Below are 16,491 nucleotides of genomic sequence, written 5' to 3'. Positions count from 1 at the left end.
AATGAACAGCTGTCTTTTACAGAAACTGAAAGCAACAAAAAGGAATAAAAGTCTTTAATTTTAAAAGCTGCTATAGAAATGTCTGAATTTCAAGAGGAAGATGTTCTACAGCCACAAGGGCCAGTTCTGGAACTCTGCATTCTGCTTTTACTCCATCTTAGTTGTGCTCCCACTGTGGTCTCTGCTCTCTGACCCCTGGCATGCGTTACACAGGGCAAGCCTTCAGGAGCTTCTGAGCCTTCTGCCTTTGAGATCCGAACAAGCAGGGACTGGCAGGTAGGATTTTCAAATATGCTCCGTGCTGATTGCTCCCGGTGAACTTGGCAGAAGAACTAGCTGCAAACTGATGATTGGAGACTTTAAAATCCAAACAAGCCTTTTTAAACACTTTGAGCCAAACACTAAATCTCTTATCAACTCTTCTCTCGCTCACAAATTTGTTCCCTTTCACACCCAGTTATGGCTCCTCTATAGTAACCACAGTATAGTAACCTACTGTGTTAATAGCAAGTGTAAAGGAACAGCATAGAGGAAACAAATTAGCATGTTACTCTAATTGCTATGGGAAGTAGTGACCTCCGTTTACAAACCTCCAACTGACTTTGCAAGTTACTTGACAGTGTGAATCACTTCTTAAAAGGAAGCTGGATGTTCACCATTTCTATCATAACAAATTAAATTTCCCTGAATCTCTTCTTGCTACATCATGAAACTTGCTCCAGCTTAAAAACAGTATTTTGGCAAGGTATACTGAGCTGTAAATTTGCTTTGTCCAATGACTAATTCCCTGTTGGAAGCAAACAAGAATCTCTTGAGTGCTGTCATTAGCAGCTGTGAGAAAAGAACAGGCTGGGCAGCTGGGTTTTTTGGTGCCTAGAGGCATAGGGTCTTGCCTGTTTCATTTAGTGACGTTATTTGGTTTGAAAGATCCTGAACCGTGCCTGAAACAAGAGACAGGGCACAGTGACACTCTTTCTGAAGATGGCCATTTTCTTCCCAAATCATAGGATGCTCTTGACTAGAGAACTATAGAAATGACCCTGCATAAACATCACAGAGATAATTACAAAATAAAGAAACATTACAGTGAATCCATTGAGATCTTTAATTCCAAACTGCCACTATCCCAGAAGGAACAAACTGTGAGTTAGACTGACTCTTAAGTATGCAATTAAACCTGTCAAGTTATGACTCCATAATATGCTGTTTAATATTGAAAAGTCTGTCAGTAAACAAATATGTGGGATTAATATCATAATGCTTTGGGTTTGCTTCCTCATGAAACTATAAAACAGTTTAGCAGATCCAAGCAACATGTTATTTATACCCCTTTTGGCAACAGTTTTAATGCTATGTGGGATACTCCCCCTTCCCTCTAACATAATAGCCTTCCCTGGCCTTTATGGATTTAAACTGGTGAGGGGAGCTCTGTGCATTCCATGTGGAATTTACTCAGTAATTCTATTAAAAGCTTCCCTGCACAGAAATCAATGTTCTTATCTCATTCAATACTCGTCCTATTCATTATTTAAAACAGAAGACCTAATCTCTCCTTATATTAAGTTTCCTCAAAGGATTTTGTATTAATTTCAAGGAATTCAAAAGATCAAGCTTCAACAATTCTGTGTTTGTAAAGCTATAAAACTCTGGGGCTTACAGTTAGAGCAGAAGGCTTTGCAATTACTGGAATTTCTGAGAAGGAGGGTGTCAACTGAAAGTTACAGAGCCTTCAGAAGAGGCCCTTTATTATTGTTCCTCACCATCTCCAGGCCACACTTCAAGTGACATTCAGCATTAACTAGTGGAGCTTCTAATGATTTCACCAGATTCTCTAGGCCAATTCATTCACCCGGCTTTAACTAGCAGCGACCCCCACAAGGCCTCAGGGCTCTTATCAGAAACAAGCATTCCCCACCACTGGTGCCTGCACTAAGCAACAGCAGAAGCGCCACAGCTGGGGCTCAGTGCTGGAACAGAGAACATGGTAGAGGAGCTGCCTTCATTTCCCCTCCAAGATAATGAATGGAAAAACTGTTACTATTCCTCAGTGGTTTTGGTTTTTGATGAATCACAACAAAGCCACCTGGGCTGTGACATGCTGCACTGCCAACTGTCGTGAAGCAGCTTGGGTTGGGTCCCTCTGCCACAAAGGGCTCTTTCATGCTGACGCTGGCTGTGCCTGCAGCAGGTTGCACTTCTAAAACTTAGTTCACCTGACATTAAATCCACTGAATGCTATCTAGGCCCATTTACTTAGCAAACTAATTTTGAGGACTGGGTAGATACAACTTGTTTGGAACCCTGTCTCCAACAATGATTATTACTTAATAAAGGATCTGTAGGTTAGGTATAATACCTTTTATTATAGTGACTTCCGTCACTGGGAAAATTTTAGGGCATCATAAGTCCTTTTTTAGCCCTAAGAAGAGAGACAACTTTCAGACACAAGTGCCTTTCCTCGGCTCTGAGAAAGGTCCGTATTTCTGAAAGCTTGCCTGCCTTATAAAACTATACTATTAGTCTAATAACAAGGACCATATAAACATCATTGTGGCTGTACCCACTCCAGCATTCTGACGTCATTAAAATCAAGATGAAGAGAAGCAGGAATTGTACCTCTCACAAAAATACAGTACATCCTCCTGCAGGGCAAACTATTTACATATTCTGATGCTTGAGAAGCTGCATTTTAGAAACGATTACACAGGAAGAGAGTTGCCCACCTATTACTGATACCATCTCCAGCATCTTCTCCCTGATTAGTTCAAGCCAAGAAACAAACAAGTAGGAGTGACATAAGAAATCTATGGTTTTAGATTTTCCAGAGAAAACAAAAGATCTGATTTGCCTCTCATTTCTGTTAGCAAACAAGTCATTCCTAATTTATGACAGTTAACAAGAGGAGGTTCACACAGAACAGCTTAGATTTGCAGTCATTGCAAGAAACACAATTCAGTAAATAACCAAGAGGATAAAATTGTTTAGAGATGAGAAGCTAGAAACTACAGTCCCAGTGGCAGTGTACATTTAACAAAAATTAACAGGATGCTTTAAGTAGCCAGTGGAGATATTTCTCTCAACCTTGCACACATAAGTAATGTCATGTAGGCAAACGTTGAAATGAGAAAGATGTGTGTCTTGTGATGCACTGCCAAAAAAAAATCTCTTTTGCTAAGGGAATGCTAAGTGAATGGAAGAAGTGAATGGATTCTGGTCTGACTTCCTGACTTTGCCACTACAGCTCTGTGACCTAGGGCAAACCACTTAAACATTCAACATCTCTCAGTGAAATTGGTAACAAATGCAATGGCAGGCAGCACATTAATTTCACATAACAATATTTTTTTATCCTCTAGTTCAAGAAAAGAAGTTTCTGTAGCAACTTCTACATTTCAGGATTCCTAGAGGGATGACTATACTAAAGAAGACCAACGTACTTCAGTTACCCATCTCTGACAGCAACCAGAGCAAGGTGTCCCAAGGAAGATGTAAAAATGCAAAAATCTGCCAAGGAGAACTTTCTGCCTAACTCCAGGCTGTCATAGTTGACCAACTGCACAAAACATGAGTGTTTAAAACAGAGATCAGATTTTGGTTAGCAGCAGATTTTCTCATTACTCACCTTTAAGATCTTTTTAGGGACCAACAGTGGTGTACCCAGTGACAGCCCTAATGCTAAAGCCCGATTTACGAACACTGACACTGAGCTGGCAAGTACTCAGAACAAGTAGAGGACCCAGGCCCCTGCACACATGTGGGGAGTAAGCTGAGCCAGCAATCCAAGCAACAGGCAGGCTGGAGGAGGAACACAAACCTCAATCCTCACAGCTCGTGCCTAAGAGTCTGACTGGATTTGAAGGAGTTGTCTGTCTCTGTTTCTCCATTTACCAGCCCTTTCAGAAGCTGGTGTGCCCTTGAAAATGTTTAAAAGAAAAATAAGGAAATTCATGAACAGAGTTGCTCTGGGACTCAAGGGACTTGACGCACCTGTGATAAAAGACAGTGGTTGGACAAAGGGGCTGAAATGCAGTATTGAGGTGTGAAATGGGATAGCTGGACATCTCTGCAAACCAACCACGGACGTACATGCACACTGGGAGCCAAACCCTGTGCTGACACAAGCTCTAGGCAAGTCTGGGGTGTCAGTGGGTTTGTAACAGACAGTAAAGTAGAGCTTGGAAGATGGCTCTGGAGTTTGAGAAAAGAAACTCTCCCTCCTACACATTAATTCAGCTCACAGTGTCATGAGTAATTGTGCAGTGAGTGGGAAGAAAGGACAATAACACTTATAAAATAAACCTCCAGAAATCTTTTAAATAGAAAAATCAGCTGCGGGGAAAATGAAACAGAAAAAATGTGGCCAAAAAAAGCAAAAAATAATTCTAAAAAGAAAGATAGCATATTAAAAAGGGACAGTTTTCCAGCTGTGAAATAGGAAAAGGACATTGTTCATGAAACAAAACACCTTTTGCGGTGCTTAAATTTAACTTTCTTCTTTTAAACAAAGCATTAAAGCTCTACTAAATTAGTCCAAAATAATACAAAAATAAGTCTGAGCAAAGGGCCAGATGCTTGTCTGGAAGTCCTGGCCATTGCACTGTGGATATAATTTTGCACCTACTGAGAAGCTTTGCATGGGGATGTAGTTGTAACACAGGATTTCATCCCTGTTCTCTAAAGGGAGTCCTCAGCTCAGAGGTTTCAGGAAGCAGATTTTAATGAGAATGAAAACAGGCTGACCTCTCTTCACGTGCTTCCGTGAATAAGTTTTGACATTCAGCTTCTGTCAACAGCTAAGAGAACTTCTTTTATGAAATTATAAAATGAATGAGAATACAAGCCAAACGTCACCCTGTAGAATTCTACTAAGCCTGACTTTTGGATCCAAAACACTCAGAAAGCCTTCCCTTTGAGTTGTCTCCTAGGGGAAAGGAATCCCTGAGCAGCGTAGGAAACAGCGTAGGATTTCTGACCTAGCATTGGACTGTACTGCTATTCATTCTGGCACAGAGTATTCCTAAGAGAAAGGGAATTCCTAGCCCCTACCTGCTGGAATGAGGGATTTGCATGCACTTTTATGCCATGTAGAACACCTCTACCAGTGACCAGGAACTCACTTGTAATGTCTAGAAGCCAATTTGGAGCTACTACTCCTGTTCTGACCAGGTACCAGAGGTCCTTAAGTCTTCCCAGACAAAAAGAAATGAAACCCACAAATCCCTCGTTTGTGAATCTGACATCACACTGCTGCTGTAGCCAGGCATGCAGGCCTAGACACTCTCTGTGCTCATTGCAGTACTCTCTGTGTAATATTTCTGTTTCTAAGCACACTTATTATGAAAATTGCACTGCAGTCTTAGAACATAGATGTTCATTGCTGGGTGGTTCCTACTTTAAGAAGAACAGAAAGGATCATTAGCTAAATCTAATCTAATCAGGTTTCACCCAGTACTTTAATTAGATTTTTTAAAAATTGTAAGACTAAAATATTTCTGTTCCCAGAGCTCAGAATGCTGAGGAAACATTGGTCTCAGTGCTCCTATGAAGACAAAGAATTTGTTGCCAAGATGCCCTGATGATCCTGGCCCACAGAGCAGAATCTCTGTCCACTGCCGCCAAGATTCTTCCATTCTCAGAGGAAAACACTTTCTTCACCCTAAACATTTTTTCTCAAATGTCTTAGCAGAACATTTGTCCTGCCAAAAGAAAATGAATTTAATTTCTAAATCTCCAAGCAACACCAAGGCTACATATGGAAAATTACGTCAATGTTTAATTATCATCATAGCCAGGAATCTGAATTCAATTAAATTTGTTAGGTACTGGTCCTTCTTATGCTTTTACCAGCATCAGGACAGAAAATACCCCATTGTTACCTTCTCCATGTGTAAGGACATAAACGCAGTAATCAAGTCACCTCATGCCTCTCTGATTAACTGTGACTGCTAAATTGAACAGGACGGTATCTGGACAACATTTTGACCAGAGGCTGCCGCTAGCTGTGTCGGGGATGGGGCTACTGGTAACCGTAAGTACAGAGACTATGGGACTGGAGGTATTGCCTGTCCTGCAAATTTTTAACCTTGCTTCTTCACAATGCATAGATAGCAACCTAGCTATCCATACGATCTAATTTAAAAAAATTCCTGGCAAAACAAGCCAATTCACTTCACACAATTCTTGCCTTGCGGAAGAGATAAACTCTATGCGACAGAGAGTAGTCACAATGCTTAACGCGCTCCAAATATTTTGTATTAAAAGACAGAGGAAATGTGATTACCTGAAGAAAAAAACATAATGAAGTAAGATTAAGAAGCTATTCAAAATTACTGAAGCCTTCAACCACACAATGAAAACATCCTTTTTTCCTTTTTTTTTTTCCTTTAGAAGGCATGCTTGGCTTCAGCAGCTTATCAAGAAAGCACTGTAGGGAGTCAGCAACAGAATTCTTAACAACTTCACTGTTCTATTTCGCTTTCCTAAAGACAGGTTTAAAAATGCAGTTTCCATTCCATCAATGCCCACTTTAACTTATAGGCCAATATATTATTTTTTTAAACTCAGGTGCCATACCATAAGAGATCTTAAGGAGTGACTACAGTCAGGAAATGCCAAGCAGCTAGTGTCAAGTATATGTAATTCCTTAGGAGGTTCACTGTGATGCAATAGCAGTTCCCAAATCTATGCATTAGTATTTGACTATGCTAGAAATAGCATAATGGAGAAGAAGACTCATGAGCTTGTACAGAGAAATCAGGGGCCACAGTTTGGTTTGTGATGGTTGGAGAGTCTTAAAAAGAAAGTAACGGAGGGTTGGGCAACAGATTGGGCATTGACTGCACAGGCACATGCATTACAAGACTCAGTGAGGGGTTCCTGCTGTATCTAAGCTGGAGTGAGCCATGCAAGCCCTTTATGGTGTCCGGATTAATTTCAGACTGGAGAGAGAACTACATACTAAGAATTATTTCCAGCTCATAATTACGTATTATGAGGATTTTCACATTGGAGATATGTGGCAAATGCAGATTTATTAAATTGCAGTCATACAAAGTTCCAAAGCATAAGTCTTAGCTATCCTATCATTTCTAGGTAGCTGAGAAATTCAGTATGTCAACTGCTGTATCACAAGTGAAATCTGACTCATTCACTCAGTACTAAGATGAAATATATTCATATGGGAGGCTATTTTTAATATCAAATTCTTAGCTGTTCCTTGAGTTAATTTGCTTATATGATTTTGTATATGTGAAAGTGTTTCAGCTGTTTAACCTTCTCTTTTCCCATCTATATTTTTCAAGAGCCATTCTTCAAAGTGTGAAAGGATTTTTTAAAAATTCAATTCAATATGTGGATCATTTCAAGTCACAGACAAGTTCTAAGGCCAACCCCACTTAAAGGAGAAATCTGGCTGCTTTCAGTGGACTCTGGATTAGGCATTTTGTTAGGGCAAATCTGGGGCTAAGCTACAGACAGCTACTGCTTTGTTAAACAAGCAACTCTGGTATTAATGAAAGCATTTCTAACACTTTCCAGAATTCTTGAGATTCCTGGAAAGCCCTAGTGCATTGCTTAAAACTAAAAATACATAGGAACTATCTTTACAGGGATCTTTGCTTTGGATGAGGGACTATTAATTGCCCAGTCATTGTTTCCTGGCCCACTATAGTGAATTGCCTGTTGATCTTTGAATTTAATTGCCTTGCAGATCTTTGGTTCTGATGTCTGCTCAGGGAAACAGTATTGATGTGGTCTTAGATTGGCAAGGACAACATCTTCCTAAAGCCATAGATGTGTTCTGCACATAAAGTGCATGATGTCTCAAACTCCCTTAGAAATCCAAACAAGAAAGAAAATATGTTCCATTTTAAATGTAATTGTTACAAATGCAGTTATAATGCTGTAAGCCCCAATCTCTGTCCCCACCATAAATCTGGAACAACTGCACAGACATCCAAGACTCTTCTCAAATTACATCAGGGTAACTAATATCAAAAAGCACATCTCTATACAATTACTGATACATTTTTCCTGAGATATTAAGACAAAATTCAGGAGATGACCACACTCTCATGGAATAAGACTGAGGTAACAGCTGCATTCCACTGGAGTCACCCCAAAGAAGTCAGGTTTCATTTCCTAAAGAACTGAAACCAAGATTATTCTTGTGTATTTTCTGATCCATTATATAAAGTTGAATGGGGTGGGGAAAAAAAGCTCTGTAAGATGATGACCATTTTTTGTTACATTCTGATGGGTAATAAGTCAAGTTGACAGACAACAACTGCCTTCACCCTTTTTTAGTCTTATATGGTATTTCCATCATCTGTTCAGACATAAAATGCCTTTTGCCTTAAGGAAAATTTACAGGCTACATGAGGATCCACATTAGCTATAAGCATAACTGATCCACTTTTAAGTGCAATGCTGTTAAGAGTATCCCCAAAACGCCTTCTGTCTCAGACTGTGGCACAGCACCCTAGAGAGCTGCTAAAATGCCAGCGTCCTACCAAGAAAGCTGTTCTCAAGCCACAGTGACAAGTTGTTGGGTTTTGTCACTACTTAATGCTGAAGACAAATTTTAACTTAAAACGCTTTGATGGCAGTGATGAAGAGGACATACAAAGGTGTCTTTGTGTTCGTGACAACAGTAGCAAATGGGAAACCAGAAAAATACTGACTTCACTTGGTTGAAACCTTCCATGTAGTAACAACAGAAGAATCCTGAATTGCTTCAATACTGTGAGCAATCCGTACTCCAGTTTTAGTCCTACATATTGTCATTAGGATTACTAAGATTATCAAAGAATCACTAGCTCTTTATCTGTGCCCCCTGCATGATCTGATTTTAGTAGCACTGTGTGGAAGCATATCGCAAATAGACAGATGGGTTAAAGAGAGGGAGTCTTATTTCTAGTTACAGTAGTATAATACTTTTCGAAGCACAAGCAGCAACATAACTCTACTTTAATATCTAATGATATGTACCCCATATTCTCATGTACTGTTTATGGAAGCCTGTGCCAAGAAAATACAGAATTGTGAGCCAAAAGCTGTATAGTGTCATTCAGAATAAGAACCCATGGCATAAACTTATTTAAATATAATCCATTACATTTTTTTCATTGTTTTTCTTCCTCAGCTTAATAAATCACCTACCTCTCTGCATTTACTCCACAGTGATTGCTTAACAGAGGATACACAAGCTTCATTTTGTTAAGCAGAGAAAAATCTCCTTTTCTCTATGCTGTATTACATAAAATTCTACATAATCTCTTTAAAGAATGAAAAACAGCAATTCCTGGGAGCCGAGCATGGATATACAGAGGTCAGCAAGTAACTACCAGAGTTTTGAATGCTTTCAAAATGCAGATCTCTGACATCAGTAAAAGAAAAAAAGAGAAAACAACACATCACCTAAATTACCTCACAGCTATTTGCATAAAGGGTCCAGAGGCAGTACAGTATAAGTACGGAGATGCAAGCCATCCAAAGAGAACTTAGCAACAATTCTACTGGATACTCTGTGTGTCTGTAGCAGAAAAAGGGCAACTTCGAAGCTCAGATGTGCAAACAGCTTTAAAGGACCGAACAATCTCTTGGCAGATGCATCAAGCAAAAATCTGAAACTACAGACCAGGTAATTTACCAAATTATTTCTTTTTTAGCTGATTCTAACTTTCCTTCTAAAGACTACTCTGAGCCAAATAGCCTATGTGATATTCTTAGTGCTGTTATCCAAGGACTTCATGGGAAGTGATAGAAACCTGCCAGTAAGAGAGGTAATAAATTCATTCTCTATTTTAAAAATTTGTAGAACTTCATAAAATTGTGCACTTCTTTTATGTTCTGAAGATATAATTAAGCTAAATGAGTGCTATACTAGTATTAAAGATGTATTCCATTCTACTGAAGGAACTCTGCTTAGCAGAAAATAAATCCATGACAAGTGCATTAGGAATTCCAGTGCTAGCTAGAAGGAACAGAAAAACACTTGTTATCTGGGCAAAAGGTAATAGAGGATATGATTATTGTAATGTCTCTGAAAAAAATATGAGGTGCTTCTCCACTGCAAGAAATCTCCCCAACCAATGGAGCATAGCTATCTTGTACAGGTGGAACGACAGCGCTGCAAATCCCAGTATTATTTTAAAATGAACCCTTATCGAAGGGAATTGCCTGGTGGAGATGGTTAGTGCAGGTGTATGTGTGTACCTCACGTGGGGCAACAGTTGACACAGAATTCAGGAGGGAAATTATTTCTGCTTCTTGGAAGAAGGCAAAGCAAAATCACTGGCTTTCAGAACTATCTGTGCATCAGGAAGTTAGGTGTTTAAAATGTTCCGATTTATGAAATACTCTATTATATTCATATTTATGAAAAATGAACAAGTGCCTGGTTCTAATTATGAAGGCTACAGATTTTTTGAAGAATATCAAATAAACTGAGAGGTTAGTAACAGAAATGAGGAAGGACCCTCGTAAGAGACTTCAATCCCTACAGTAGTGCCATATTTCTTTCTCAGTATCTGGAAATATTGCTGTTATTCCTAGGTTTGTTTGCTCCATCCTCTTCCCCCATTGCTGTCTCTCCCACGGAAGCTGCAGAACCCCTGTCCCACAATGCCATCCATCCAGATGCCACTGCTGCTCCTCTGCCTGACCTGGTGTGGCGTCTGCCGCAGCGTGGGGCAGCCCCTGCCAGAGGGAAGGGAGAACATGGGAAGAGGTCCCCTGGGTGACATCCTGCAGAGATCTGAAAGCCTCCTTCTTCAGTCTGTCCTCAAGAAAGCTGAAAAGGAAGAAGAGATGAATAAAGGTATATGTAACTTTGGGGACATCCATCTGGTGATGCTGGCATAGTACTCGGCTGGATCATTAGATCCAATGTACAGTTCTCAGGTTCTAATATATTCTAACTAAGGGGATGGCAAGGATAGGAGGTCTGTTGTAATACACTGACACAGAGTTCTCAAAAGGCGCTTTCTTCTCGAAGATCTCCTCAATTAGGCAATGCTGTACCATCACTAAGCCTGCCACAGAAAACTCACGTGTCTGGCAAGTCCTTCCCTAGGGCAGCTCTTCCCTAGGGCAGACCCGTGGAGGACACTCCCCAGTTACAGACCCCGTACCTAACGTTAACTGGAGGCAGGCGTGCTGCCGTTCTCCTCCTACCCCCACCCACTGGTCTCTACACCTCAACAGTGGTGGGCTTTTCAGCGGCTGGGAACGCGGAGGCTGCTCCCGTTCCCACCACCTCCTAGCCTGCAGACACCTTGCTCTCTGGTCAGACTCAGGGACCACAGGCAGCAGCACGTAGGTGCCTGCCACCGACAGGGAGCACAGAGCCCTTCTGGGGTGGGAAGAGGAGCTGGTGCCAAGTGCCCACAGAAAAAGCCTTCCTCCCTCTTCACATGAATGCTGAGAGTCGGTCATGTTGATCCAAGACCTGAAATATTAGAAAGAGCTTAAGAACGAGTAAGAGGTACTAACAGAGTTATGACTGGTAGCTGCAAATACTGAGCTGGCTTTCCAATGTCCACATCCCTGCTTCTACTTGTGTCTCAGCCCTATCCTTTCCCTGTCTCCTGCTGATTTCCAGCTCTTCCCCATACGCAGCTTCTGCAGCTGATTTCTTCCAGCTGCTCAGCATCTTTTATTCACCTTCCTTTACCTGAATCTCACACATTTACCTAAGTCAACACATTAGGTTTTGTCATTGCATGTCTTCCCATCTGGCTGCACCTAGTTCCTAATGTATCAATCCACCCTTGCTAAAAATGCGCCAGAACTGTTTTGACAGATGCCATCCAGAGTGATCAAATTCAAGACCATACAGTTAACTGTGCAATAAAATGGGCATAACGAGCAACAGATTATGATCCTGCACCACAGAACTCCACAAATTCCCATTTCAACTTCCTTAGTGAGGATTACGGGGCTCATTAACATTATTCTTTTCCTTGGACAGAATCAAATGCACCTCTGCAAGAATGGCTTTCCATAAGACAACACCCTGGGAAAAAGTACTTAAGTGACCTGGAGAAGAGACAGCATCCTGGAAAAAGAGATGTTGAGGAACACACATCTTATGGAGACATTCAGAAGAGGCAGCATCCAAGGAAAAGAGAGATAGAAGATGAGCCTGGCAGCTATCTGGAGCTGAAGAAGCGACAGCATCCTGGCAGAAGGTCGTTGTCGGATCAGTATGCTGACATCCCTAGCGCACAGCTAACCTACTTGAACGAGTTATCCAAAAGACAGCATCCAGGCAGAAGGTATGTGATGTACAAGCGCCAGCACCCTAGCAAGAGAGGCTGGAATGATGAGGTAGACCTACATGACCGATATGGTGAGAAACGCCAGCACCCTGGAAAAAGGTACTGGAATTCTGACAGCCCAGATGACACAGGCCCCTGCAACTTCCAGGAGTCCTTCACCTGTAACAAAGGCAGCTTGTTGCTTGATTTAGTAGAAAATGTTAGCAAAGACAGGGTAGAAGAAAAACGGCAGCATCCAGGAAAGAGATCAGCATGGGAGAGTGAAACAGAGGAATGAGAAAATAATTGTGTATCATTTGCATTTGGTGAAGTAAACTGCCAGATCACTAACAAATTCTGTTCACTCCCTTTTGGCTTCCTACTGCTGACCTCTGCACCCCTCTTTCAGTGCGTTAATGTTCCCATTTAAGTTAATGGCTTTGTCACACACTTAAAGTAAAGGAACCAAAGGACCCAGCTGAATGGGACAGGCAAGTACTGAGAGTCTTCAACTCCAGCACTTTAGGAAGTTAAGAGCACTCATATTCTTATAGGCCCAGACCCCAGAATAATCCCACTATGTGTGTCCAATTTTCTGTTCCCAAATGACTAAAACAGGCTCTTAAATATCTGTTCTGATGCTACTAAATTGGAATAATTATATGGTTTCCTCTCACATCAGTGGAATCAGTAAATTAATAGAGACAAAGAAAAAAAGCACAACATATGCCAATTATTTCAAAATGAAATTGAATAGGTTTTCAATTCTAAATGATACATTAATGAGAGCTGGACCCTTGCACACTACAGTCTGTCCAGACAGTAAGCACGAAATAGAGATAGGAACTGTTCCAGCTGGAACAGATTAGATGACTGATTTCATAGTTTGACTCAGAACTAGCACATAAAAACCTTTTTCATCTAAGAGGCTGCACAGTGCAAAGGGTTAATGCACTCCAGAGCATCTCAGCCACAAGTTGTGAACCTGACTGCCTACACGCCATGCTAGAACTCCCACCCTGGTGCCTCCACATTTCAGTCATGCCACTTGAAATCATGCCTTCTCCTCAGACATCCTTAAAAAATTCCTTAAAAAGGAAACAAGCAGACATCCTTTTCTTCCAGTAAGGATTTCTGATTTCTCTCCTCTCAAAGGAATGCTTTTACTTTCTGTGATCAGACTCCTAAAAGTGTTTATTTGATATGAATGAATCAATAAACATCAATAGTCAACTCTGGGTGTCCTTATTGGTTCTGCAAACATGCTGTAATAGAGTGAAAAACAAATGCAACCCAAACGAAATAAAAATAAATAAATTAACAGCAAAGGGTATTTTTCTAGGGACAAGCTTCTTGCGTGCTGGTGGTCAGCACATGTTTATACGCAAAATTGTTTTGCTACTGAAGTGGAAGGATGATTTCCATATGGAAAGATTCCCTTTTTGAATATTCTACCTGTATGACACAGACAATTCTGCATCTGGGCTAAACCCACAGCAACCTTGTCACCTAGTTCACAGGGAACTTTACTAGAAGTCTGATTTCCTGTTCACAGGTCTAAACAATAGATTTACTGATTTTTGCAATTAATGCACAGTTATTGAATCCATTGAGTTATTCATGTAACTTCTTGCACATTCAAAGAATTTAGAGCATGTCAACATTTTGCTAGAATGTTATCTTTTTATAAACAAATGTTTTCCACTGACATTCATCCTTCTCAATACCATCAAGACACATTAAGTGCCTTGAGTGTTCATTTTAAATATGATTGTTTCCCCACTCAGTGCCTCAGAGCTCTTCCTCGGTTATACTAGCTTTGCCATATGGTTTAGTTATCCTGAAGAAGAATAATTAATCATCTCAGCGAGTTTCACTGAAGTTAGATGCTCCCAGGCTGATCTACACTCAACATGGTCTATCAAACAATTTCTAACTTAGGAGATAATATGCTGTACTGTATGTGACAGCTGGCAGACCTCTTCTAGTGATGGGGGTTTTTAATTAACCAGTGTTGAAGAAATCCTCAGGGGAGGTAGTTGGGAACATTCCATACACTTCAAATTCCTTCAGCACACTTTCTCTGTATGATGCCTTTTAAAATGTTCAGGTTTCAGTCTATAAGGGAAAAGGTTTCTCTAGAGAATACCATTTCCTATAGCATTTCCGGCAATGAATGAATGCTTCTTAAACCTCAAGGAATACTACTACACAAGGCCACCAACACTTGTTATAAAATGTCCAAAATAAGTGAAAAACGGGAAAGCAAAAATTACCAAGTGGGTGAATGTGGGCAACTGCAAAAACACATCATAGCTCCTGCAAGACAAGGATGCTGCTGTGGCTACTACAAGAAAGCCAAGGTGGGGAAGGGAGAGAAGCATGAAAGCCCAAGATAAACGTTTCTAATGTGCAGCTACAACCCGCTGGTTCAAGCTATGAGGTTACTGCCTACAAAATCTACCATTTTGAGTAAATCTCACATGCACTTTATTATCAGTAAATCAATCACTTATTAAGGAAAGGGTGTACTCTCCTCTCAGTGCGGCCAGTGAAAAACTAGCATAACTGGTTTTAGTAAGTCTAATTTTTCCATCTTCTGTATTTTAGGTTCTGAGCGCTCCACTATTTTCAGAGACGACATGTTCTGCCAGGGGCTAGTCATCTGTTTAAAAGCAAAACTATCATTACTGTAATTTTTAAAGGAATTATGTCTATTAGTTTTGAGTTGTTTTGTTTTGTTGGGGATTTTTGTGTTGGTTATTTTTTTAAAAAAAAGCCAAGCCTGAGCTGGCAGCATTTTACAGTAAATCAGATTCATCATGTCATTATTATCATGCCTGCAGATTTTAAAATTTGCCTCAGTTTGGAGCTGCTGAAAATGCACTTGCCTGGCTGGCAGAGGCACAAGCAGATACTGGGAGAGCTATGATTTCAATTTCTTTAAAAAAAATTTCAATCACTTAAAAAAAACCCCTTTGTTACTCCAGCAAAAGGTCTCTGGAACATGACAGAAACACTCTCAGGGATTCCTGGACAGGGGTGGGACCACATGTGAAAAATCCCCTTCCAAGCTGTATAGGCCAGTAGCCAGTTTAAAGGACAGGACACAGATTTCCACTCAGAGAAGCACATGCACAGCTCCTGATGCCGGCCTGGCATGTCCATGAACAGAAAACAGAATAATATGGAGATTGAAACATGAGCCAAAAGTCCTAAGCTTTTGTTAATGACCTGGGTTTGAAAATCTTAGAAACTCAAAGACAATGACCCTGGAAACAGAACTGAATACAGGACAACTTTCTGCCTATTTCCCATGTACGTAACAGTCAAAAGAGCCAGCAAATCTGCTCCTGAGGCACCACAAAAATGCAACCATCATTGCCAAGTAGCCAGAAAAGTGACAGCCCTGACCGAAATCCCAAGAGGATGAAGTAGGATGGTCTTAACCTTCCACAGATATTTGTCTAATATAGCTAGTTCTAGTTCTCCTTCATCCTGGGATACCTGCACCTACGTGATTATTTTGATTATGCTAAACATGGTTCATGGAGCTACATTATCTCTGAAAAGACTTGGGAGATAGAGCTACAAGTACAACCTAGGAAAGAATAAAATTAATCACCAAATTAAAATTTTACAGGTAGGTTAGAACTTGCACCTGGTGGGGATCTGATAACCTTATTTAATCCCATGCATTTTTTGAAACATAAGACCATTTACAAAAAAGGGAACAAAAATCTCAGTTTTCTCCATTTTATATTAAATTTTCACTTTAAAACTTTCAAAAGCTAGCATTTACTTTCAATGGAGAAAATTACTCAGTCATTCTATTACTTGCATAAAAGACTGTCAAGAAAAGGGAAGACAGGGTTTTCACTGGGGAAAAATATTACATATTTTAAGAGTTCTACTTTTTTTTAAGTAACTCAATACAATATTTCATCTTGCCAACAAAATTTGTCCAGACTTTTGTTTTGATTGAAAGTACATTTTCTCTCAGTACCTGCATGAACATTTCACCTCTCAATTAATTTCTGCCTGTCTTCTGCAGTGTTGCAGACATACCACCACTCAAGTACAACACTCCTTCTCCTGCAGCACCCTTCTCAGAGGACTGCCTGCCATTTGTGATTTGGCAGTTTGGGGACTATGAAACACACATAAGCACAAGTTCTGAAGTTTGTCAGATTTACCTGCACCCTAAAAACTTTTGGGGTCTGGAGTCTGG

The 16,491-nt window shown here is 40.4% G+C and overlaps 1 protein-coding gene and 1 long non-coding RNA gene across 5 annotated transcripts in view; one reads left to right on the top strand and one right to left on the bottom strand.

The window, feature by feature from the left end:
• LOC141928395 (uncharacterized) overlaps positions 1–16,491 on the bottom strand; it is a 62,734-nt gene that overhangs the window by 37,593 nt on the left and 8,650 nt on the right. For 2 of the 4 annotated variants that reach the window (XR_012624743.1, XR_012624744.1), the window contains one exon: positions 10,665–10,792. The exons of the other annotated variants lie outside the window; for them this stretch is intronic. This is a non-coding gene — a long non-coding RNA (uncharacterized LOC141928395). The remainder of the gene's footprint in view (positions 1–10,664; positions 10,793–16,491) is intronic. 4 annotated transcript variants of the gene reach the window in all.
• Positions 5,971–13,436, top strand: TRH (thyrotropin releasing hormone). Its single transcript, XM_074836539.1, has 4 exons — positions 5,971–6,028; positions 9,181–9,640; positions 10,555–10,819; positions 11,972–13,436. The coding sequence occupies exons 3-4, from the start codon at positions 10,624–10,626 to the stop codon at positions 12,556–12,558; spliced, it is 783 nt and encodes a 260-aa protein (XP_074692640.1). The 5' UTR covers positions 5,971–6,028; positions 9,181–9,640; positions 10,555–10,623; the 3' UTR covers positions 12,559–13,436.

This window comes from Strix aluco, chromosome 11, assembly GCF_031877795.1.
Source record: "Strix aluco isolate bStrAlu1 chromosome 11, bStrAlu1.hap1, whole genome shotgun sequence".
Lineage (NCBI taxonomy): Eukaryota > Metazoa > Chordata > Aves > Strigiformes > Strigidae > Strix > Strix aluco.
Note: the sequence above shows the minus strand (reverse complement) of the source record. Positions and strands in the feature narration are given on the sequence as shown.